Source organism: Salmo salar, chromosome ssa02 (assembly GCF_905237065.1).
Source record: "Salmo salar chromosome ssa02, Ssal_v3.1, whole genome shotgun sequence".
NCBI classification, from domain to species: Eukaryota; Metazoa; Chordata; class Actinopteri; order Salmoniformes; family Salmonidae; genus Salmo; species Salmo salar.
The window spans coordinates 15,596,553-15,621,843 of NC_059443.1; the positions used below are offsets into that span (position 1 = coordinate 15,596,553).

General features: G+C 45.2%; 2 protein-coding genes across 2 annotated transcripts; both read right to left on the reverse strand.

Annotated features, from left to right (window-relative positions):
* Positions 1 to 1,969: 1,969 nt before the first annotated feature.
* On the reverse strand, positions 1,970 to 19,096 carry cdh17 (cadherin 17, LI cadherin (liver-intestine)). The gene is given in 19 exon segments (NM_001140113.1): positions 1,970 to 3,171; positions 3,410 to 3,526; positions 3,640 to 3,750; positions 3,852 to 4,076; positions 4,183 to 4,319; positions 4,409 to 4,653; positions 5,089 to 5,277; positions 5,791 to 5,867; positions 5,969 to 6,169; positions 7,324 to 7,474; positions 7,653 to 7,784; positions 8,529 to 8,728; positions 9,425 to 9,577; positions 9,964 to 10,122; positions 10,345 to 10,480; positions 11,987 to 12,124; positions 12,195 to 12,284; positions 12,847 to 12,919; positions 19,059 to 19,096. Coding segments are annotated over 18 exon segments (2,598 nt in total). The 5' UTR covers positions 12,898 to 12,919; positions 19,059 to 19,096; the 3' UTR covers positions 1,970 to 3,085.
* Positions 19,097 to 21,031: 1,935 nt separating this feature from the next.
* On the reverse strand, positions 21,032 to 25,291 carry gem (GTP binding protein overexpressed in skeletal muscle). The gene is made up of 4 exons (XM_045698348.1): positions 24,265 to 25,291; positions 23,935 to 24,011; positions 23,577 to 23,781; positions 21,032 to 21,793 (listed from the first exon to the last, which is right to left on the reverse strand). The coding sequence occupies exons 1-4, from the start codon at positions 24,617 to 24,619 to the stop codon at positions 21,510 to 21,512; spliced, it is 921 nt and encodes a 306-aa protein (XP_045554304.1). The 5' UTR covers positions 24,620 to 25,291; the 3' UTR covers positions 21,032 to 21,509.

Genomic DNA, 25,291 nt, shown 5'->3' on the forward strand with positions numbered 1-25,291 from the left:
TCTGATTGTGATCATCATCCTGCCCACCTTGGAGGTAGTCAGACACACATTGTGTCTGGATATCTTACAAGTGTAGACGGATCTGGACAAAGAAACCATTTAAATCAGAATTATTCCAACCTCTAAAATCATTGACAGGTGCTGCCATTAACTTACAATAAATATTATTTTGAAAGAATAGCTGTGAAATAATTTGCAGAGAGATAATTGTCTTTCATTCTCCCAGTACCTTTAAGAAAAGTCTTTAGTTCTTCTCTCTCTCTCCCTCTTCCCCTCTCCCTGAGACGAGTCATCATCATTCAGTTCAGAGGACAGAATGACAGGTAGACACAAAAACAGGCAGAGAGAGAACTGAAATACCACCTCTAAGGAGTTTTCCTCATCAGAAGCCTTTTCAGAGGTATAAAAAGCTGCTGCTGTACGATCAACGTGACAGACTGTTCTCTGCAGTTATGACCAGAGAAGTTTTAACGGTTATTACAGTTACCTCATCACTCACCTGTCAGAAACATACACAAGCACGCACCTACATTCCTCTCTCAGCCCAAAGCACACACACATGCACATAATATTACATTCCTCTCTCAGCCCAAAGCACACACACACACATGCACATAATATTACATTCCTCTCTCAGCCCAAAGCACACACACACACACATGCACATAATATTACATTCCTCTCTCAGCCCAAAGCACACCATTTTACTGAAAATCAGTAGGTCCAGATAGCCTTTATTCAGACAGACATTTTCCCCACTCCTCTCTCCATTACTGTGTTGCACACACCAAGGTAATAATAGTAAACAAAAACTGAAATGAAAATTAAATTAAATAAAAACAAAAATTGGAAAAACAATTGAGTAAACTGAAAAACAAACTATACTGAAACTATTATCTTTGACTGCAAAACAAACTAAAATAGAATTAAAACCATCATGAATTATGTTCAGTTGTTTTTTTCCTTCTAAACTTTGGACAAAAATCTAATGGGGTTTTGAAGCTTCTGAATCTGGAGGGTAAATGCTGCCAGTAGATGGCGATGTTTCAAATAGGCCTAGCTGATGCATCACTGCATGCTAGCTAACGGAAGAAATCCCAGGGCGAGCACGAAGCATGAGCGTGAACAATGGCAGCAGCAAACACAACACCAGCAGTGGTTGGTTGCAAAAGACAAAACCCTGTATGAGATTATTTTGAGTACATTGCTGGAAAGGACAAAATCAAATGTAAGCTAATAATCATTTATTGGATTTATATAGCACTTTTCTACCAACTGAGGTACTCCAAGCACTTTACCTTGTAGGGGGGAAACTCACCAACCATTTTTGTGCCAGAACACTCACCACACATCAGCTAGGTGGTCATGATGGGAATGGGACCAGGTTGGTAATTTTGTCATGACACCAGTGTTAACACCCTTACTCTAATGATAAGTAACGGGCTTTTTAATGACCACAGAGAGTCAGGACATCCGTTTAACATCCCATCCAAAAGACAGCACCCTACACAGGGCAATGTCCCCTTCACTGCCCTGGGGATCTCCTTAGACCAGAGGCAAAAGTGCCCCATACTGGCCTTCCAACACCACTTCCAGCAGCATCTGCTCTCCCATCCAGGGACCAACCAGGACCGACCTGGCTTAGTTTCAGAGCAAGCCAACAGTGGGATCTAGAGTGGTATGCTGCTGGCTGGCTGGCAGCAGTGGGATGCAGGGTGGTATGCTGCTGGCTGGCAGCAGTGGGATGCAGGGTGGTATGCTGCTGGCTGGCAGCAGTGGGATGCAGGGTGGTATGCTGCTGGCTGGCAGCAGTGGGATGCAGGGTGGTATGCTGCTGGCTGGCAGCAGTGGGATGCAGGGTGGTATGCTGCTGGCTGGCAGCATGTGTGGAACAGATATAAAAGGGAAAAACCCAACCAACCTCAAAGTTAATCTGTACAGCACCCACAAAGAATTTCAGGATAAAGACTGGGAGATAGCTATTGTTTTATTTTTGTAATTCGCTGAGGATTCGACTCCCGGTATCATATGAACACGCATAAGATGTGGATAATATGTAGAATTGCCGACAATGAGCATTAAAACAACAAATGATTCTCTCTACCAACAAGAAGGGTATGAACGGTTTCAACAGTTTGGTGTGGCATGGATTGCGAGGTGGGGGTTTGTTACTACGCTGATAAATGAAAATATCCATCAGGACTTTTTCCACCTAGGAAATGTGTGTGTATCTCCTATAGTCCTACAACACATACATGGCCCCTAGCATAAGGACACTTGAGGCTACTTTCTGTCCCTAACACAAAAAACTACAACTCAAACTGAAACTACAACTGAATAATATAAAAACAAAATGTTTTTTATCCTACTGAAACAGAATAAAAACTAGTAAATCAAGTCTGAAACCGAATGGAAACTCAACTGAATTTCAAATAAAATCTAAAAAGTAATAGAAATAAAATTGAATAGAAAATCACAAATCTATAATAACCTTGGTACACACTCAGACATTCACCAGGCACTCATTTACACTGGGCTTGTCAAACAGTTAACACCAAGGGTTAAACTGAGGGATGTTTAGGTGTTGGAACTGTCTCCAACAGGTTGTTTTTCCATGGTCATTTCTACTCTTTACTGTATGCCGTCTTTCTCCCATTCTAAAGTGGTGGAACCGTCCTAATTTAACCCTCGGCTAGCTAGCATCTTCACTAATATCAGGCCTCAACAAAAAACATCATGGAGTATCAGTATAAAGACAGTATCAACCACAAATAACAGTCAGAGGCAAACAGTGAACTAAAGTCTCTAAGCAACAGTCTACACAATTACAGCAAGCAGCTTGAAATGGAGTGTTTGAACCATCACACAGTGCACAGCCAGTCAAGACACACTAGCTGAGAATGGACAGTCTACATTCTAAATACAGACAAAATTCACTGACAGGGGAAATAAGTTATTGAGCTGCGTGAGTGCATGATTATGACAAGACCAGGTAGTATTTATAACATATGCATACAACCAATCAAAGTAGATCTGTTCTTCAGAAATATAACAATTAAACAATCACATGCTATCTCATGTGTTTCTAGAGAATGGCGTCCGTTTCTCCCAGCACGGATTTCTTCTGGTTGTCCTTTTTTATACGATGGAAAGCGATAATCAGGACCAGGGCTAGGGAGGAAGTGACATCACCCATCAATAACAGTCCAAAAATAATATTGGAAACCCAGAACTAAAATCCTGCGTAATTGCGTTAGATACTCGATTAGTCCAAAATAACAACAACTATCAACAACAATACAACGTTTTATGCTACAGTTAGGTCTTAGTTCCTCGATTGTACCATTCCGCCCTCTTCCCTTAAAGTGCATAGCAACAACACCAGTGATCAACAGCGCATGCTACCCACCGATGAATCCGACAGTTCCAGCCAGGATTCCGATGGTGGTGGGCATTCCTAACACCCCTGCATGAACGCCTGGCTCGGTGAAACAGTATCCCAGCTCTGTACAGTTACACACTCGCACTGTAGGGAGAACACACACATCAGAGACAAATACACATTGGTAAAAGACACCCGCTCACAGCTACACGTTCTGGTGTGTGATCTATCACACACAGCTGGCTGTAACCACTCACCCTCAAACTTCTGTGTGATGCCCATGCCAGCGTTGTCTTTGATGTTGATGGGGATTAGGAAGGTTTTGTCCTCGCTGGGAGATTTCTTCAGGGTCAGTTTAGCAGACGTACCTACAGGAAACCAAGGGAAGAGACACAATCCCACATCAGCATGGGAGCACATTAATAGACAGGATCTCTAGGAGATGTAGTCTTGTCTAACAAATGTGTACCGTCCACAGCGCTTAGGTCCCAGTTGGGGGACTTCTTGCCCTGGGCCAGGCTGAATGTGAAAGGTGCTCCGAAGGGATCTGCGTCTGCGTCCAGGGCCGTCAGGACTATAGGCTGGGGCTTCTTCACACAGATGAAGGCCTGGTTCTCTGTCAGCTTGGGGACATTGTCATTCACATCCAGCAGCCTCACAGACACCTCACGCTCTGAGGACAGCTCTGGATTGGCTGGGGGTGGAGAGATATTATTCATTATGGATATTCTCTAATCTGGACTCAAACTGGCAGTGTGTGGGTCAAAAAATTATCCTAAATATACATGTGTGTTCTTCACCTTTCTCGAAGGCGACAACAGTAAAGTGGAAGGCCTCCACCGCCTCTCTGTCCAGCACAGCTTTATTCTTTATCTTTATCTCTCCAGTAGCAGGATCAATCTCCAACCAACCCTTAGTGTCTCCCTCCATCTTGAACCTACAATACACACACAGTTAGAGCACAAAACCTACACTATCAGAGCTATAACACACACACAACATCAGTCCCTCTCATAATGTGATTACAGTATCTCTTTGCCCTCTGGGTCCTTGGCATCTATTTTGAGCAGCGTAGCTCCCTCCTTGGTGTCCTCTGGCACCGTGACATCCAGAATGTCCATGTCAAACACTGGAGCCTCATCAACGTCACTGATCGCCACATAGACCACGGCGGACGACTCAGCGCTGTACTCGAGACCGCTCACCAGCGGCTCTGGGTTACGAGCATCAATCTGTAGCTTATAGGAGGAAGCAGTCTCATAGTTCAGAGGCTGGAGAAAGAGGGGGAAGGAGGGAGAGAGGGGAGGGAGGAAGAGAGAGGGGGAGGAAGGAAGGGAGATCAAGGGGGGATGAAGGGAGAGAGAAGGGTAGGAAGGGAGAGAGAGGAGGAGGAAGGGAGAGAAAGGGGGAGGAAGGGAGGGGGAGGAAGGGAGAGAGAGGGGGAGGAAGGGAGAGAGAGGGGAGAGGAAGGGAAAGAGAGGGGGATGGAGAGGGGAAGGGGGAGGGAGGCAGATGGGAAGGAAAGGAGAGAGAGATCTGTGAGCATTCTTGAGCAAAATGGAAGCATTTGTGTGGGTTTGTTTCAGGCTGCTGGTGGACGTTTCCTTTAATAATCAATACAACCATAGATCTAGGATCAGCTTGCCATCTTTATCATCACCTATCGAAATCTGACCTTCCGTAGGTGTCTTCCAGTATGAAGTTACCTTAGCAACAACAAGCCTGCCCTCCCCATTGTCATCTGTCTCCATGGCGAAAACTCCGTCTTCGTTGCCAGCGGTTATGTGGAACTCGATGCGGGAGCTTCCTGTTCCAGGGTCGTCAGCGTCTGTGGCTTTCACTGTCAGGAGGGTGTGGCCTAGAGCTGTGTCTTCAGACAGGTTGTGACTACCATACTACAGAGAGACAGAGAGAGAGGGAGAGATAGAGAGGGAGAGAGACAGAGAGGGAGAGAGAGACAGAGAGAGACAGAGAGAGACAGAGAGAGGGAGAGAAAGAGAGGGAGAGAGAGGGAGAGAGAGAGAAAGATAGACAGAGAGAGGGAGAGAGAGACAGAGACAGAGACAGAGAGAGGGAGAGAGAAAGATAGAGAGGGAGAGAGAGACAGAGAGAGAAAGAGAGAGAGAGAGAGAGACAGAGAGGGAGAGACAGAGAGAGAGCGAGAGGGAGAGAGAGACAGAGCGAGAGAGAGAGAGAGACAGTATTAAAGGTCACAGGTCAACAACCCATACCAACTAAAGCATCTATGAAACTCAGGTGTCTCAGGTATGTCTCAGGTATATCTCAGGTATATCTCAGGTATATCTCAGGTATATCTCAGGTATATCTCAGGTATATCTCAGGTATATCTCAGGTATATCTCAGGTATATCTCAGGTATGTCTCAGGTGTGTCTCAGGTATGTCTCACGTCATTCATCTCGAAGATGGGCAGCTCATTGTTGATGTCGATAACCTTGATGAGGACCTTACATTCTGTGCTGAAACCTGACGGAGACACACAATAGTATGTGAGGGCCCATTGAAGCAAACACGTGTCTGTGCTGTTCAAACTTTTAGACAAAGGTCAAGTGTGTGTGTGCATGTACCTGGGTCGTTTACTCTGACAGTGAGGTGGTACTCTGTTGCGTCTCTGCGTTGGAGCATCTGCTTGGCCTGGATGCGGCCGCTGATGCCATCGATGGTAAAGACGGAGGAAGGGGTTTGGGACACCAGCGAATAGGAGAGCAGTGCGTTGGGTGTGTTGTCATCATCAGCATCATGCACCATCAGATGTCCAACCGGGCTGCCTGGAACCCAGAGGAACCAATCACACAGGTTATATGAGTTCCTATTAGAATGCTTCAGCTGTGAACACACATACCTTTAATATAACAACACAGTCCTAACACCAGTCTCAACACAGTCCTAACACCAGTCTCAACACAGTCCTAACACCAGTCCAACACAGTCCTAACACCAGTCAACACAGTCCTAACACCAGTCTCAACACAGTCCTAACACCAGTCAACACAGTCCTAACACCAGTCAACACAGTCCTAACACCAGTCTCAACACAGTCCTAACACCATTCTCAACACAGTCCTAATATCAGTCTCAACACAGTCCTAACACCAGTCAACACAGTCCTAACACCAGTCTCAATACAGTCCTAACACCAGTCACAACACAGTCCTAACACCAGTCTCAACACAGTCCTAACACCAGTCTCAACACAGTCCTAATATCAGTCAACACAGTCCTAACATCAGTCACAACACAGTCCTAACACCAGTCAACACAGTCCTAACATCAGTCCCAACACAGTCCTAACACCAGTCACAACACAGTCCTAACACCAGTCTCAACACAGTCCTAACACCAGTCTCAACACAGTCCTAACATCAGTCACAACACAGTCCTAACATCAGTCCCAACACAGTCCTAACACCAGTCTCAACACAGTCCTAACACCAGTCTCAACACAGTCCTAACATCCGTCACAACACAGTCCTAACATCAGTCACAACACAGTCCTAACACCAGTCTCAACACAGTCCTAACATCCGTCACAACACAGTCCTAACATCAGTCACAACACAGTCCTAATATCAGTCTCAACACAGTCCTAACACCAGTCTCAACACAGTCCTAACATCCGTCTCAACACAGTCCTAACATCAGTCTCAACACAGTCCTAACATCAAAGTCACAAGATACAAGACTTTTCAGACATTTATGGAATGCACATCAGGGTCAATGAAATGTAAAAGTAAGCATGTGGACACCTGCTCATCAAACATCTCATTCCAAAATCCTGGGCATTAATATGGAGTTGGTCCCCCCTTTGCTGCTACGGCTGAAATAGCTAATCCACTCATTTAAAGGGGTGTCCATATACTTCTGGCTGTGTAGTGTATCACACATCTCCAACCTATCACACACACATCCAGTAGTAAGTTACCTGTGGGTTCGTTCTCCTGCACTTCAAACACACTGAGTTCCTCCTCACAGATTGGAGCGTTATCATTCACATCGTCCACCACCACCTGCACCTCCAGGGGAGGTTCGACCTGGTTACCGTAGCTATCCTCAGCAAACACCACCAGGATGTACTGGAACACACACACACACACACACACACACACACACACACACACACACACACACACACACACACACACACACACACACACACACACACACACACACACACACACATTTATTTTGATGTGAACTATCCAGTGATGGACAGTACTCCATTGATTGTGATGAGGAGGACTAGCTGGTTACCATGGCCTTATCCTCTCTGTCCAGCTCCTCAGTCAGCAGAATGTCTCCATCCTCCGTGACATTGAAGGGGAACGTCAGCTCCCGTTCTTTCTGTACCAGCCTGTAGAAGGCACTGGGATCATTAGACTGGACCTGCAGGGAGACATCAGACAGACAGACAGACAGACAGACAGACAGACAGACAGACAGACAGACAGACAGACAGACAGACAGACAGACAGACAGACAGACAGCTTTAGATATGTACTGTATCTTAACTGCTTTATGTAACATTTTCCTTTAATCATGCAGTGATGTCAATAGGAGATCAAATTTAAGGTATGCATGCTGATTATGTGTTTTCTAAACAGTCTCTTTAGGTCCTTAGTGTTTTCTAAACAGTCTCTTTAGGTCCTTAGTGTTTTCTAAACAGTCTCTTTAGGTCCTTGGTGTTTTCTTAGGTCCTTAGTGTTTTCTAAACAGCCTAATTAGGTCCTTGGTGTTTTCTTAGGTCCTTAGTGTTTTCTAAACAGCCTAATTAGGTCCTTGGTGTTTTCTTAGGTCCTTGGTGTTTTCTAAACAGTCTCTTTAAGTCCTTGGTGTTTTCTAAACAGCCTCTTTAGGTCCTTAGTGTTTTCTAAACAGTCTCTTTAGGTCCTTAGTGTTTTCTAAACAGTCTCTTTAGGTCCTTAGTGTTTTCTAAACAGTCTCTTTAGGTCCTTAGTGTTTTCTAAACAGTCTCTTTAGGTCCTTAGTGTTTTCTAAACAGTCTCTTTAGGTCCTTGGTGTTTTCTAAACAGCCTCTTTAGGTCCTTAGTGTTTTCTAAACAGTCTCCTTAGTTAGGTACTGGGTCACCTATAGTGATTGTGTGAGTGTGATTTCCACCCTTGCCGTACCTTCCCGATGGGCATGGGGTATATCCCTTTCAACTGTTCTCTGAGGTTGATCGGTCCAGGATTGACCCACAGGTTCTCCTGCACGACAATTTTAACCCTCGCGTTACCGTTGAGAGCGTTCACCGACTCCCCGCCCATGTCCTCCACACGAACAATCAGCGTGAAGTCTGGGTCTTCCAGAGGGTTCAGCCTCCGAGACTCTAAACCACAGAGGAAGAAACAGGACCATTCACAGTCAATACACAGGCACCACCGAAGAAGACAGGCCCAAATGATGCCCTATTTCCCATATGGCACACTGTGTTTGACTGTCGCCCTGTATGTCTATGGATGAACTGGCCAAACGTAGGGCCCTGGACAAAAGTAGTGTACTAGTAGTAGTGTACTATACGGGAATATCTGAGCGTGACCTCGGGGCTCTCTGTGTGATAACACAGGGGTCAGAGGTGAGAGGTCAGGCTGCTCTGGCCAGTGGCCACAGCTGAACTCAACAACATTATGTAGAGGAGGTTCAGTTCAGCAGCCTCTCAATCACACCATTAACCTCTTAATCAGCCTTAATCACTTGAATTAATCTATCTATCCCTCGCTCTCTATGCCTGTGTGTCTATCCCTCTCGCGCTATCTATCCTTCTCGCTCTCTCTATCCCTATCTCTCTCTTTATCCCCCCCTCTCTCTCTCTGCCTGACATGTTTCCAAGTGTCTGCTTGTGCTCTGCTCTATTTGCTTCCTCTCTGAAATGCCCTCCTCTTTTTCTCTTTATCCACCCCCCTTGTGGTCTGCTATAGGCTCAGTCGTCTATCTATTAGGACCATCTTGGTCAGGCTTACCTGACAATAGTGATTTTCTAGTTTGATCTGAAACTACAAGTAAATATAGTGAAGTACACACAGACCTGCTCTCTGAACACAGCTGTAGAAGGGGTTGCGTTCATAAGGGATGTCCTGTGTCGGGGTGCAGTAGTCATCAAACCTCTTCTTCAGAGAATCACTGAAGTCCCCTCCTCTGGAATGAATAACACTTTCTCTGGCCTTCAGCAGACGCTCTCCTGCAGGAACACACACACACACACACACACACACACACACACACACACACACACACACACACACACACACACACACACACACACACACACACACACACACACACACACACACACACACACACACACACACACAGCTGTAATCAGTAATATAATCACGTGTTACATGTGGTCAATCTGACACCAAGCATGTGTTAATCTGATGTGTTAATCTGGAGCACGAGAGTTGAGTTGTGGTAATCTGGGCTGGTGTGAGATTAAAGGATGCAGAACTCACAGATTAGCACTCATACAGGATGAGATTAGAGACCACAACATCTGGGATGATCTATGTGTGTGCACTTTGAGGATCTCCAGGGGGTGTGTGTGTGTTTGTGTGTGTGTGTTACCCTCGGCAGTAGTAGAAATCTCTCCTGTGTTGCTGTTGATCTGGAAGAACAGGGTGTTGTCTCTGTTGGGGATCTGGGAGACCAGGGTGTAACTCAGATGGGCGTTGGGAGACTCTGGGTCGTCCAGGTCAGTAGCAAACACACGCGCAAATGGAACACCTGCAACACACACACACATAATGAACACACACACAGACAGACAGAGTGACAGAGTGACAGACAGACAGACAGACAGACAGACAGACAGACAGACAGACAGACAGACAGACAGACAGACAGACAGACAGACAGACAGACAGACAGACAGACAGACAGACAGACAGACAGACAGACAGACAGACAGACAGACAGACAGACAGACAGACAGACAGACTGACAGACCTGCGGGGGTACGTTCCTTGACGATGCTGATGTAGTCAGTCTGGTTGAAGGAGGGGGCGTGGTTGTTGACATCCACCACGTTGATGGTGATGCTGACTGGACCTTCTACTGGTTCTGAACCCACTAAGGCCTCCAGCTACAACAACAACAACAACAACATGACGCTGGGTGGTGTGTGGGTCTGTACAAAATGTCTTTGTGTATGTGTGTGCATGCAGATACTTGTCAGATCTGTGAATGGACAGTGTGTGTATGTCTGTGTGTGTGTCCTACCAGCTCTCACAGTCTCACGTCAGAATTAGACGTTCATCCATGTTTCTCAAACGTCACATTTTGAAGTCGTTCCAAATATCAAATTTGGAAGTGTTTAAGGTTAAGTTTAGGTATTAAGTCAGAATTGTTAAGGTTAGGGTTAAGCTTAGGCATTAACTCCAAATTCTTAAGGTTAGACCTTAACTCTGAATGGTTAAGGTAAGGGTTAAGGTTTGGGATAGGTTTCATTTTAAAAAATCAGAAACAACTTTTTATTGCTGGATTTGAACATGCAACCTTTGGAATCAGAGGCAGATGCTTACACCCATCCACCATCCCCATCCACAATGTCAAAACCTACTTGAAGGTAACAGCACTCACTGTTGCCCCTAGTGGGCAGTTTCCACATCATCTCCTGTCTTTCCACATCCATGACATGGATGGACATCAAATACTAACTTGTATCATGTGTATGTTAAATACTACATTGTGTGGTCTGTGTATTAACTTCTACAGTGTGTGTGTGTGTGTGTGTGTGTGTGTGTATTAACTTCTACAGTGTGTGTCTGTGTGTGTTAACTTCTACAGTGTGTGTGTGTGTGTGTGTGTGTTAACGTCTACAGTGTGTGTCTGTGTATGTTAACTTCTACAGTGTATGTCTGTGTGTTAACTTCTACATGTGTGTGTGTGTGTTAACTTCTACAGTGTGTGTCTGTGTGTGTTAACTTCTACAGTGTGTGTGTGTGTTAACTTCTACAGTGTGTGGTCTGTGTATGTTAACTACTACATTGTGTGGTCTGTGTGTGTTAACTTCTACATTGTGTGGTCTGTGTGTGTTAACTACTACATTGTGTGGTGTGTGTGTTAACTACTACATTGTGTGGTCTGTGTGTATTAACTACTACATTGTGTGGTCTGTGTGTGTATTAACTACTACATTGTGTGGTCTGTGTGTGTTAACTACTACATTGTGTGGTCTGTGTGTTATTAACTACTACATTGTGTGGTCTGTGTGTGTTTAACTACTACATTGTGTGGTCTGTGTGTGTTAACTACTACATTGTGTGTGTGTGTTAACTTCTACAGTGTGTGTGTTAACTTCTACAGTGTGTGTCTGTGTGTGTTATCTTCTACAGTGTGTGTGTGTGTGTTAACTTCTACAGTGTGTGTCTGTGTGTGTTAACTTCTACAGTGTGTGTGTGTGAACTTCTACAGTGTGTGTGTGTGTGTGTTAACTTCTACAGTGTATGTCTGTGTGTGTTAACTTCTACAGTGTGTGTGTGTGTGTGTGTGTATTAACTTCTACAGTTTGTGTTATCTTCTACAGTGTGTGTTAACTTCTACAGTGTGTGTGTGTGTGTGTGTGTGTGTGTGTGTGTGTGTGTGTCACCTCCAGAGTATGTGTCTGTGTGTGGGCCCAGTCCAGGGTCTGTTCCAGGTAGAGCCAACCGTCCTCTGAGACGCTGATCTTTCCTTCAGTCTCTCCTGTCAATCTGAACCCATCAACCTCGAGGTGGGACGCTTGGAACTGCAGACGGAGGGAGAATGTATTAATACAAAGACCAGAAATGAAGGGGACAGGTGTGTGTGTGTGTTACCTGGTACAGGGCGTAGGGTACAGGTGTCCCCTCTGGTACGTCTAGAACCTTGTTCTCCAGTGGTCCCTTCTCCAGGCCTTTCCCAGCAGCCTATCACAACACATGTGATGAATATACAGTAGACCAGTGTTCCTGGACTCTAGTCGTTGAAAAGCTCCAGAGTTGCACATTTTTGCACCAGCCCAGTACTTGCACTCCTGATTCAATCACTCAACTATAAATGAGCACCTTGATTAGCTGAATCCAGTGTGCCAGTATTGGGCTGTAATGAAAATGTAAAACCCTTGGTGTTCTCAAGGACAAAACACTACAGCATGAGGTAGACGTTCTCTCTCTCCTTGCAGAAGGACAGTTACTCATTGACCGACTCTACAGGTTTCCACTGAAGGAGACTGTCTGGCCTGCGTGAGCCTGTGCGTCTGTCCTTCATTCAATCTTTCAGTAACGCTAATAAGTCACAGAGGGCGGCACAACACCCTGTGGCTCGTTTCCAAGCCAACCAGAGCCAAAGCTCACCAAGCAGAAACAAACCGGAATAGAACCCAGAGAAGTCTCACTCCTCAAACAGTGACAGTCAAATATCAACGTAAGAGTTCATGTATGTAGAGTAATACAGTATAACTTCAAATATTTGAGGTCGGAGGGAACTCACAGTGGCGATGAGGAGGCTGAGCAGCAGCAGGTGCATTGTGGGATGTGCCATGATGAGCTTCAGGGATGAGACTCTGAGAGGAGAGGAGGAAGAGGAGAGGGAGAGGATGGGGTGGAGGAGGATTAGAATACACAGAGGTAGACTGTAATAAACCCTTTGTCAATGAGAGGTTGTGTAGATCAGGGCTTCCCAAACTCGTGCCTGGGCCCCCCCCCCCGGGTCACCCCCTAGGCCCCCCCCCTGGGTCACCCCCTAGGCCCCCCTGGGTGCACGTTTTATTTTCCTCCCTGGAACTCTGACTACAGTGCAGCAACCCATCCTCTAGGATTTGGTTCCTGAATAGGGTTGGTCCTTTGTTTGTGTTAGTGTAACATTGTCATGTGAAGATGAGAGTTTGGGAAACATCATCAAAGCTTGATGATGAGTTGGTTATTTGAATCAGCTGTGTAGTGCTATGGCAACAACCAAAACGTGCACCCGGGGGGGCCCAGGGCCGAGTTAGGGAAACCCTGGTCTAGGTGTGTGTGTGTGTGTGTGTGTGTGTGTGTGTGTGTGTGTGTGTGTGTGTGTGTGTGTGTGTGTGTGTGTGTGTGTATAAATATGTGTGTATATGTGTGTGTGTGTGTGTGTGTGTGTGTGTGTGTGTGTGTGTGTGTGTGTGTATATATGTGTGTATATGTGTATGTGTAGGGGTCCACCAGTGGTGAGAAGTGGTTAGTTTTTCAGCACATTCCCTGGTAGTAGAGTCTGTTACTAATTCACCTGAAGGACTAGAGTCAAGGGCAAACAGGCTCTATCTTAGTATCAGTAACAGGGATCCACTAAGGGAGTGTTACTGTAGTCCAACTGTCCCCTGCCAGGGCCACACTATCTTTCTATCTTAGTATCAGTAACAGGGATCCACTAAGGGAGTGTTACTGTAGTCCAACTGTCCCCTGCCAGGGCCACACTATCTTTCTATCTTAGTATCAGTAACAGGGATCCACTAAGGGAGTGTTACTGTAGTCCAACTGTCCCCTGCCAGGGCCACACTATCTTTCTAGCTTAGTGTCAGTAACAGGGATCCACTAAGGGAGTGTTACTGTAGTCCAACTGTCCCCTGCCAGGGCCACACTATCTTTCTCTCTTAGTGTCAGTAACAGGGATCCACTAAGGGAGTGTTACTGTAGTCCAACTGTCCCCTGCCAGGGCCACACTATCTCTCTCTCTTAGTATCAGTAACAGGGATCCACTAAGGGAGTGTTACTGTAGTCCAACTGTCCCCTGCCAGGGCCACACTATCTCTCTCTCTATCAGACAGACTTTGAGCTGATGGGGAAGTCAATGGCTTCATGTGCAGGACCCCTCCCACTCAACCAGAAAGCCCCGCCCCCTGGTTAGAAACAGAAAGTTTGAGCCAGTGGCAGCCATGACTGACCATACATGGGAGTTTTAAGCTCTAGGGGCAGAGAGGGGACAGGTAGCTAGGTTATCTGAGTAAGTACTCCCTTTTGAAGATGACTGGATGACCACCACCCCCCTCCCCCTCCAGACGTGACTCATTCGTTAGTGAAAGGTCACTCAGGTGTGAAACCCCCCCATGACCTGACAGTGACCTCAGAGCCTGATATAACAGCTTAGGGCGGGGAACAGAGAGAGTAAAAACACCCTAAAGGTGTGTGTGTATTACTGTAGATTGAAATAGTGTTCGTCTGTGAGCTCCTCCTTGCCCCAACAGCAGCACAGTCATAGAGAGACAGAGACAGATATGAGGAACAGAATACATCTACTGAGAGCCAATTCTTATCTCTACTGACACTCCTTCACTATAAACACTCATGAGGATTCACAACACACACCCACACACCTGTCAACCTTACAAATATATATACAGTGCCTTCAGAAAGTATTCAGACCCCTTGACTTTTCCCACATTTTGTTACGTTACAGCCTTATTCTAAAATTGATTACATATTTTTTTCCCCCTCATCAATCTACACACAATACCCCATAATGACATCACAACACCCCATAATGACATCACAACACCCCATAACGACATCACAACACCCATAATGACAAAGCAAAAACAGGTTTTTAGAACATTTTGCTAATTTACTACAAATATAAAACTGAAATATAACATTTGCATAAGTATTCAGACCCTTTACTCAGTACTTTGTTGAAGCACCTTTGGCAGCGATTACAGCCTTGAGTCTTCTTGGGTATGACGCTACAAGCTTGGCACACCTGTATTTTGGGAGTTTCTCCCATTCTTCTCTGCAGATCCTTTCAAGTTCCTTCAGGTTGGATGGGGAGCGTCGCTGCACAGCTATTTTCAGGTCTCTCCAGAGAAGTTCAATCGGGTTCAAGTCCGGACTCTGGCTGGGCCACTCAAGGACATTCAGAGACTTGTCCTGAAGCCACTCCTGCGTTGTCTTGGCTGTGTGCTTAGGGTCATTGTCCTGTTGGAAGGTGAACCTTCGCCCCAGTCTGAGATCCTGAAAGCTCTGGAGCAGGTTTTCATCAAGGATCTCTCTGTACTTTGCTCAATTCATCTTTGCCTCGATCCTGGCTAGTCTCCCAGTCCCTGCCGCTGAAAAACATTCCCACAGCATGATGCTGCCACCACCATGCTTGACCGTAGGGAAGGTGCCAGGTTTCCTCCAGGCGTGACGCTTTACATTTTTTGGTACCCTTCCCCAGATCAGACAGAATATTTAACTTATCACTGTATCACAATCCCAGTTGGTCAGAAGTTTACATACACTAAGTTTACTGTGCCTTTAAATAGCTTGGTACATTCCAGAAAATTATGTAATGGCTTTAGAAGATTCTAATAGGCTAATTGACATAATTTGAGTCAATTGGAGGTGTACCTGTGGATGTATTTCAAGGCCTACCTTCAAACTCAGTGCCTCTTTGCTTGACATCATGGGAAAATCAAACAGCAAAGGACAGCAAAGGACCTTGTGAAGGTGCTGGAGGAAACAGGTACGAAAGTATCTATATCCACATTAAAACGAGTCCTATATCGACATAACCTGAAGGGCCGCTCAGCAAGGAACCACCATAAAAAAAAGCCAGACTACGATTTGCAACTGCACATGGGGACAAAGATTGTACTTTTTGGAGAAATATCCTCTGGTCTGATGAAACAAAAATAGAACTGTTTGCCCATAATGACCATCGTTATGTTTGGAGGAAAAAGGGGGAGGCTTGCAAGCCGAAAAACACCATCCCAACAGTGAAACACGGGGGTGGCAGCATCATCTTCTGGGGGTGCTTTGCTGCAGGAGGGACTGGTGCACTTCACAAAATAGATGGAATCATGAGGGAGGAAAATTATGTGGATATATTGAAGCAAAATCTCAAGACATCAGTCAGGAAGCTAAAGCTTGGTCGCAAATGGGTCTTCCAAATGGACAATGACCCCAAGCATACTTCCAAAGTTGTGGCAACATGGCTTAAGGACAACAAAGTCAAGGTATTGGAGTGGCCATCACAAAGCCCTGACCTCAATCCTATAGAAAATTTGTGGGCAGAAATGAAAAAGCGTGTGCGAGCAAGGAGGCCTACAAACCTGACTCAGTTACACCAGCTCTGTCAGGAGGAATGGGCCAAAATTCACCCAACATATTGTGGGAAGCTTGTGGAAGGCAACCCGAAACGTTTGACCCCAGATAAACAATTTAAAGGCAATGCTACCAAATACTAATTGAGTGTATGTAAACTTCTGACCCACTGGGAATGTGATGAAAGAAATAAAAGCTGAAATAAATCATTCTCTCTATTATTATTCTGTCATTTCACATTTTTAAAATAAAGTGGTGATCTTAACTGACCTAAGACAGGGAATTGTTACTAGGATTAAATGTCAGGAATTGTGATAAACTGAGTTTAAATGTATTTGGCTAAGGTGTATGTAAACTTCTGACTTCAACTGTATATATACAGCAGAGTCCCTGCCCATCTTTCAAAAACATCTGAAACCCCACCACAAAAAGGCAATTCTCTTTCTCCACTAGCACTGACTTTGCTGATAAATACTTTGTTGAGTGAAAATGTACCTGATACCATTGTGATGTGTTGTTGTCTCACCTGGCTACAGTGTCCTAAGATGAACGCACTTATTGTAAGTCACTCTGAATAATTGCGTCTGCTAAATTACTAACATGTAAATATACTCCATAACACACACAATCAAAACGTCAGCCTTTTGATGTACACGTCTCCATGACAGGCTACAGGACATTCTGTTATGTACACGTCTCCATTTCAGGCTACAGGACATTCTGTTATGTACACGTCTCCATTTCAGGCTACAGGACTGTAGTGTGTCCAGTACATGTGAGTCTATAGTGTGTCCAGTACATGTGAGTCTACAGTGTGTCCGGTACATGAGTCTATAGTGTGTCCAGTACATGTGAGTCTATAGTGTGTCCAGTACATGTGAGTCTATAGTGTGTCCAGTACATGTGAGTCTATAGTGTGTCCACGACATGTGAGTCTATAGTGTGTCCAGTACATGTGAGTCTATAGTGTGTCCAGTACATGTGAGTCTATTGTGTGTCCAGTACATGTGAGTCTATAGTGTGTCCTCTACATGTGAGTCTATAGTGTGTCCAGTACATGTGAGTCTATAGTGTGTCCACTACATGTGAGTCTATAGTGTGTCCAGTACATGTGAGTCTATAGTGTGTCCTCTACATGTGAGTCTATAGTGTGTCCAGTACATGTGAGTCTATAGTGTGTCCACGACATGTGAGTCTATAGTGTGTCCAGTACATGTGAGTCTATAGTGTGTCCACGACATGTGAGTCTATAGTGTGTCCAGTACATGTGAGTCTTCAGTGTGTCCAGTACATGTGAGTCTTTAGTGTGTCCAGTACATGTGAGTCTATAGTGTGTCCTGTACATGTGAGTCTATAGTGTGTCCTCTACATGTGAGTCTATAGTGTGTCCTCTACATGTGAGTCTATAGTGTGTCCTCTACATGTGAGTCTATAGTATGTCCAGTACATGTGAGTCTTCAGTGTGTCCAGTACATGTGAGTCTTCAGTGTGTCCAGTACATGTGAGTCTACAGTGTGTCCAGTACATGTGTCTCTGTGTATGACCAGTCTTGCAGAGGGCAGAGAGAGGTGATAGGGGGATATTAATAGTGTGAATGTGACTTTGAGGCTTGCCGCTGCAGACGACCTTTGCTTCGCTCACTCCACCTGACACTCCATTTAATTTTCCCTACCACAGATGGCTGCTAAGGGTAGGATGACTCATAATAATGGCTGGAATGGAGTGAATGGTATGTATCAAACACATAGAAACCATGTGTTTGATGTGTTCGACACCATTCCATTTATTCCATGCCAGCCATTACTATGAGCCTGTCCTCCCCAACTAAGGTGCCACCAGCCGCCTGTGGTGCCTACATAGAACTTCCATTACCTGTCTCACTATCTACCTACTGCTACGACCTTTTCTACGACCTTCTCCTAAAACACAAATTGTCTTCTGTTAGTCACCTGTTACATCTCTCTCCTGCTGGCTCTCTGCACCTCCAGGAGTTCTGTCCTGGCTGACTGGCTGACTGGCTGACTGACTGGCTGACTGACTGACTGGCTGACTGACTGGCTGACTGGCTGACTGACACATGCCAGCATCGCCATAACTAATCATGCTCAACACATGGGGATCAGAACACAGCAAACCGGCACTCCCAGACAAGCACCAGGTGGAGGACTGAAGGAAACACACTACTCTGACATGTTGGGACATGTCGCCCTTATAAAACAGATTCATCTCAGCCTGTAGAATGCATTTTTCAAACTTTGTGTGAGGCCTGATGTAGGCCTGTCTCTAGAAGGCCGACACTGGGTGACCTTTAGTGTCTTTCTGCCCCCAAGACCAGACCAGACCAGACTGATCAAACCCAGGCCCCTGTGTCTGACCCAGAAACCAGAGCCCAGAGGCTCCAGGACTGTGGTGCTCAATAACACAGACTTCAAGATGCCATATATACACACAGGCCCTGGCAAAGTCAAGTCAAGATCACAACACACACCCAAAAGAAATCGCCTAATGGAAAATGCTCAATATTAAACACGCATATAGAAAACAGAAGTAACCAACATAGATACAGGCTTCAACTCAACATTGCTGACACAGAAAAAGACAGAGAGAGAAAGAGAGATAGGGAGAGAAAGAGTGAGAGAGGAAGAGGGAGAGACATACCTTGCTTAAGAGTTCACGTTTCACTCCTTCGACTGTAGTGTGATCACTACTGCCCCATCCAGCCTGGTCAAACGTTAACTCAACATTAACACGCAATACTTTATTGAACCTAATCATTGTCTAATCTCCCCACCCCTACAACAGGCCGAGCCAATATAGAAACAGGGGGACAGGAGAAGTGAGTGTAACTAAGGGATGTAATAAATGAATATAACATTATTATAGTATAATATAACATGATCGTCACAGAATGGTAACCATGAACAGGACACAGGAACCAAAAGTACTGTAGGTTGTAATGTATGTATGAATATTCAGTGCTAAGCCCCTATTAGAGTTGTTACTGTTACTACAAGCTGAAGACTCATCTCTGTAGAACCATACAACTGGCTACTGGACTCATCACAACACAGTCAGAACCAGCAGGCAGACTGAACAATCTGTAAGGGTGGAGGTGGGGATTACAAAGGACTGGAAAAGTTTCTCACTCAAAGCGAACTTCAACCTTTGACTTTATGAACTGCTTCCTGTCTGAGAATGTCTAGTAGGAAGCTGTTTAGAGGAGCTTAGCTCAGACACAGATATGACTGCTTCTCACACAGACACACACACCTCTGACAGGTCCCCTGTAATAATGAACTGATACAGTGTGCTGATTGGTGGAATAAGGAACTGTATCCCAAATAGTCAGACAGACCAGTTGATCTGGTCGTATTTACAGTTGCTGACTTGGTGTTGTACACTTAGCATCACAAGAAGATTCAAAAAGGCTCCAGGCTGCATCACCTCCGGCCGTGATTGGGAGTCCCACAGGGAGGCGCGCAATTGACCCAGCGTCGTCTGGGTTTGGCCGGGGTAGGCCGTCATTGTAAATAAGAATTGGTTCTTAATAACTGACTTGCCTAGTTAAATAAAGGTAAAATAAAAAATAAATAAAAAAGTTCAAAACCACTGGTCTAAACTAAAGGTACCATGTGGTTAGTTGAGAACTACGCAAATGTATAACCACAAACCCATATCTCTGTGGTTCTCTGTCCCTCCATGAAAGGTTGGTCAGTAATAGTGCTGCCATCCTGCAAACCCTTCAATGATGATGAGGATGAGGATGAAGGTATTCATCTCCCTGCTGACTCGTTCAGTAGGTGATCCATAATCGATAATTGTCTACTTTGATCAATCAGTGTTAAAGTACTGAATCAAGATTAGGATATCAACCTAACCTACCTTGCCTCTGAGATAAGGAACGCAAATACACACGCATGCACACATACACATACACCAGGGGAATAGCCAGAAATTAGTTTGTGGGTAGGCCTGCATTTTTTTGTTTTTGCTCAATCTAATTGGGTGGACCTGGCAGGGCCTGTCTCCCCAGTGGGTGGGCCTGTGTCCACCCCAGCCCACCCATGCCTATGCCCCTGACACACACACACAGACAGACAAACACAATTTAATCAGGCTTCTATCTAACCACTTCCTGGTTCTTGACTCCTCCTCCAGGATGTTACCTTGACAACTCACTCACTTCTCACAATCTGATGCCACTGTACAAGACATGTCTGTGTGTCCAGTTTCCCTTCATTAATTGAAGGAGTGTTTATAAAGGCAGCCCTCTCCAGTCAGTCATTAATCCAGACATGGCTCTCTCATTCCCCGCTGGCTTCAATCTCGTAACAGATTTAGCTGGACCCCAAACACACTCTGGCTGAAGGTAGCCTAATTATCCCTCTCTCACACACGCTACTGCCATGGCCCCAATCCCAGGTCTCTAGGGGGTCAGTGCCAATCACTCTGGTGGGAATACACACACACACACACACACACACACACACACACACACACACACACACACACACACACACAAAAAAAAACACACACATAGTTACCTGGAAACTTGCTAGTCATTCCAATAGCATGTTTGTGTGTGTGATGTTATTGGAGTCTCGCAAGACAAAGACAACAAGTGAACATTATGACATTTTAAAGAAAATATGGATTTTATTCCACAGCTAAACAAAACCAATGGAAAATATCCACACACAGCAAAACATACACATGATGAGCTGTGCAGATTGTCAGTTATCTCAATCGGACAGATAGGACTATATACAAAACCACAGACATACAAACACCTTGTTATCAGAATTCAAATTGTCCGGGTAACCTAGTTAAAGCACTTGGGAGAGAGAACGACGGATGATAGAGAGAGAGAGAGAGAGAGAGAGAGCGTCTCAGTGAGGGATCCTAAAAGGATTAGAGATCACTAATTATCTAGCACCTCTCTCTCTTTTCCTATTTCAATCTCTCTGTCGGCTGAGATTGTCAGAACACTGCATGTCCATTGGTTGATTCTCCAGACCGTCACAGAGGCTGGCGAATGGGGCGACAGTTTTGAGGGGTCAGTCTAATGTAGACTGCAGTAGGGTTGGGGTTGTGTGTGTGTCCTGGGTCTTAGAGCACTGAAAGGTCATGGCAGGATTTGGACTTCAGACGGAATGCGACGTTGGCATTGTTCTTGGCCACCATCTTGTCCAGGAAGCGTTTGGCCTTCTTGGGTATGCTGTCGCAGCGTGTGTGTGAGTGTGTGTGTCTGCGGCGGTTGTTGTTCTCCTTGGTGTCTCTGCGTAGTCGTAGCTGCTGTACAATGCCATGGAAGGCTGGCCAGACGTTGTGTTGCATCGCTGCTGACGTCTCGATGAACTTACAGTCAAACACTGCAGCACACGCACGGCCCTCTGGAGAGAAAAACAGTCACACACAGTCAGATAGCTGCTGAGAAACTCATAAACACACTATCAAACACCATAGCTCATCCACAGCCCTCTGTAACACACAGTTGAAGTCGGGAGTTTACATACACCTTAGCCAAATACATTTAAACTCAGTTTTTCACAATTCCTGACATTTAATCCTAGTAAAAATTCCCTGTCTTAGGTCAGTTAGGATCACTACTTTATTTTAAGAATGTGAAATGTCAGAATAATAGTAGAGAGAATGATTTATTTCAGCTTTTATTTCTTTCATAACATTCCCAGTGGGTCAGAAGTTTACATGCTATCAAATACTAATTGAGTGTATTGCCTTTAAATTGTTTAACTGGTCAAATGTTGTGGGTAGCCTTCCACAAGCTTCCCACAATAAGTTGGGTGAATTTTGGCCCATTCCTCCTGACAGAGCTGGTGTAACTGAGTCAGGTTTGTAGGCCTCCTTGCTCGCACACGCTTTTTCAGTTCTGACCACAAATTTTCTATAGGATTGCGGTCAGGGCTTTGTAATGGCCACTCCAATACCTTGACTTTGTTGTCCTTAAGCCATTTTGCCACATCTTTGGAAGTATGCTTGTCATTTGGAAGACCTATTTGCGACCGAGCTTTAGCTTCCTGACTGATGTCTGGAGTTGTTGCTTCAATATGTCCACATAATTTTCCTCCCTCATGATGCCATCTATTTTGTGAAGTGCACCAGTCCCTCCTGCAGCAAAGCACCCCCACAACATGATGCTGTCACCCCCGTGCTTCACTGTTGAGATGGTGTTCTTCAGCATGCAAGCCTCCCCCTTTTTCCTTCAAACATAACGATGGTCATTATGGGCAAACAGTTATATTTTTGTTTCATCAGACCAAAGGACATTTCTCCAAAAAGTCCGATCTTTGTCCCCACGTGCAGTTGCAAACCGTAGTCTGGCGTTTTTATGGCGGTTTTGGAGCAGTGGCTTCTTCCTTGCTGAGCAGCCTCTCACATTATGTCGATATAGGACTTGTTTTACTGTGCATATAGAAACTTTGTACCTGTTTCCTCCAGCATCTTCACAAGGTCCTTTGCTGTTGTTCTGGGATTGATTTGCACTTTTCGCACCAAAATACGTTCATCTCTAGGAGACAGAACGCGTCTCCTTCCTGAGCGGTATGACGGCTGCGTGGTCCCATGGTGTTTATACTTGCATACTATTGTTTGTACAGATGAACGTGGTACCTTCAGGCGTTTGGAAATTGCTCCCAAGGATGAACCAGACTTGTGGAGGCCTACAATTGTTTTTTCTGAGGTCTTGGCTGATTTCTTTTGATTTTCCCATGATGTCAAGCAAAGAGGCACTGAGTTTGAAGGTAGGCCTTGAAATACATCCACAGGTACACCACCAATTGACTAAAATGATGTCAATTAGCCTATCAGAATCTTCTAAAGCCATGACATAATTTTCTGGAGTGTTCCAAGCTGTTTAAAGGCACAGTCAACTTAGTGTATGTAAACTTCTGACCCACTGAAATTGTGATACAGTGCATTATAAGTGAAATAATCTGCCTGTAAACAATTGTTGGAAAAATTACTTGTCATGCACAAAGTAGATGTCCTAACCGACTTGCCAAAACTATAGCTTGTTAACAAGAAATTTGTGGAGTGGTTGAAAAACAAGTTTTAATGATTCCAACCTAAGTGTATGTAAACTTCTGACTTCAACTGTATACACATGTGCACGCATGCACACACACACACACACCAAACCTGCGCCTCTAATCTCACCGGTAACTGACACCTCTCTGCGGCGGACCAAGTCACACTTGTTTCCCACCAGGATGATTGGTGTGTGGTGGGCAGGGCGGCGTTGGCGGAGGGCTATACGTAGCTCTGAGGCTTGCAGGAAGGAGGACCGGTCAGTTATAGAGTATACCAGCAGGTACGCATCGCCTGTCTGTATACACTGGTCCTGAGACGAGCCTCCCTCATCCTGAAGGGAACACAAATAGAGACTACTATGTTAGAACTGTGATATGTAAACAAACTGTTGGAGTATGGCAAGAACACACACAGCAAGACAGAGATGAGACTAGGCCTACAGACTAGAGTTTCATCAAGTAACCATTAGAAGTTTCTCTCTTACCTCTGAGTCCCAGTTGTCCACTAGAATGACTGTGGCTTTCTCTCCATCCACTGTGATGGTCTGCTCACACACCTCATCTGAACAACAAACCAATCACTGTGTTAAGAACCACATTCACAAACAACATTTAGATTCATACAAATAGAATTGGTCAAGCATCTTACTTTTATATTGATGTAAGATGGATGCGTAAAAAGGAGCCCAAGTGGATGTTTCCCTATGTGCCCATTACGCACAAAAGCATTAAATACATCCATCACAAAGTCATAGTATTGGCCTACCCTATAAAACATATTTTCCTTATTCTCAAGCGCATTGTAATTCATTCACCTCCATAGAGCTCGCACTCGTCACTGTCCATGCTGTCCGCCGCTCCAGCGAAGATGCTGGCAATCGCGGATTTACCGACCCCTCTTGCGCCCAGCAGCACCACGCGAAACGGTCTCGAGCTGCCGCCGGTATTCCCGGTAGACCCAGTGGAGATGACGTAGTCTGTGGAGTCTAAAGAGGCCCAGCTGTCGCGGCTCCCATCCGATTCCCCGGCGGAGTTGGAACAGGATTTGGAGCGGGACATGCACGCTGGAGACGCGAGGCTGTCTGATAGGTGGCTCCCGGTATCACTGATGCTCCACCGGTGGAGTTGGTGCTGCAGCCGCAGACTGTGTCGTCGCATGCTCAACAGCATGATGATAAGATAATAAAATAAATCAAACCAATAAAACTCGCCCTTTAAAAATAAAGGTGCGCTGAAAAAACACCCCTGGACTGGACTATAAAACAAATAATGGAACAGATGAGAATCTCCAAAGTATTCTCAGAAAGTAAAATAAATCCTACAAGTCCATAATTGAGTGAAATGGATGAAGACTGGATACAACCGAATGTCCAAACTCAGGAATAAGAGAACATGTCAGAAGTTGTCCCACATCAGTGTAAGTCACGCATTAGTGCCGGTAGACAGTTAAATCCTCGAGATGGGAAAGGAAGAGGCTGTTTGGTTGTTGAGGTCTCTGAACACTGTGAGCGCGTGTAATCCCGTAAATCGGTCTCCCTCTAATGTTATAATGGGATTTCTTCCGCGGCGAGATTTATATAAAGAAGGGCTCAGCGCGAGATAGGGTTTCCTTGACGTCAAGTCTGTGTCTCCTCCCTCACCCTTGTGCGTTCTCACAGCTCGGGACCAGCGGTGTTGAGGGGGACTGGCCCTCCCACCCAGAGGCAGCAGTGGATAAGTGGAGATGTGTGTTTCCACATGTGTAGGCTACTGTATCCCTGCCAATGTTTCCGATACTGTAGAGGCTGAGCAGGGACATATCATAACAGCCTGGTCTCATGGACTAGACATAACATAGTAAAC

Coding starts and splice junctions, on each gene's coding strand:
- gem (XM_045698348.1), bottom strand. CDS start 24,619: ATGCTGTTGAGCATGCGACGACACAGTCTGCGGCTGCAGCACCAACTC. Junction 24,012..24,264: donor CGAGTGCGAGCTCTATGGAG/GTGAATGAATTA, acceptor TTTGTTGTTCAG/ATGAGGTGTGTGAGCAGACC. Junction 21,794..23,576: donor CAGAGAGGTGTCAGTTACCG/GTGAGATTAGAG, acceptor TTTTCTCTCCAG/AGGGCCGTGCGTGTGCTGCA.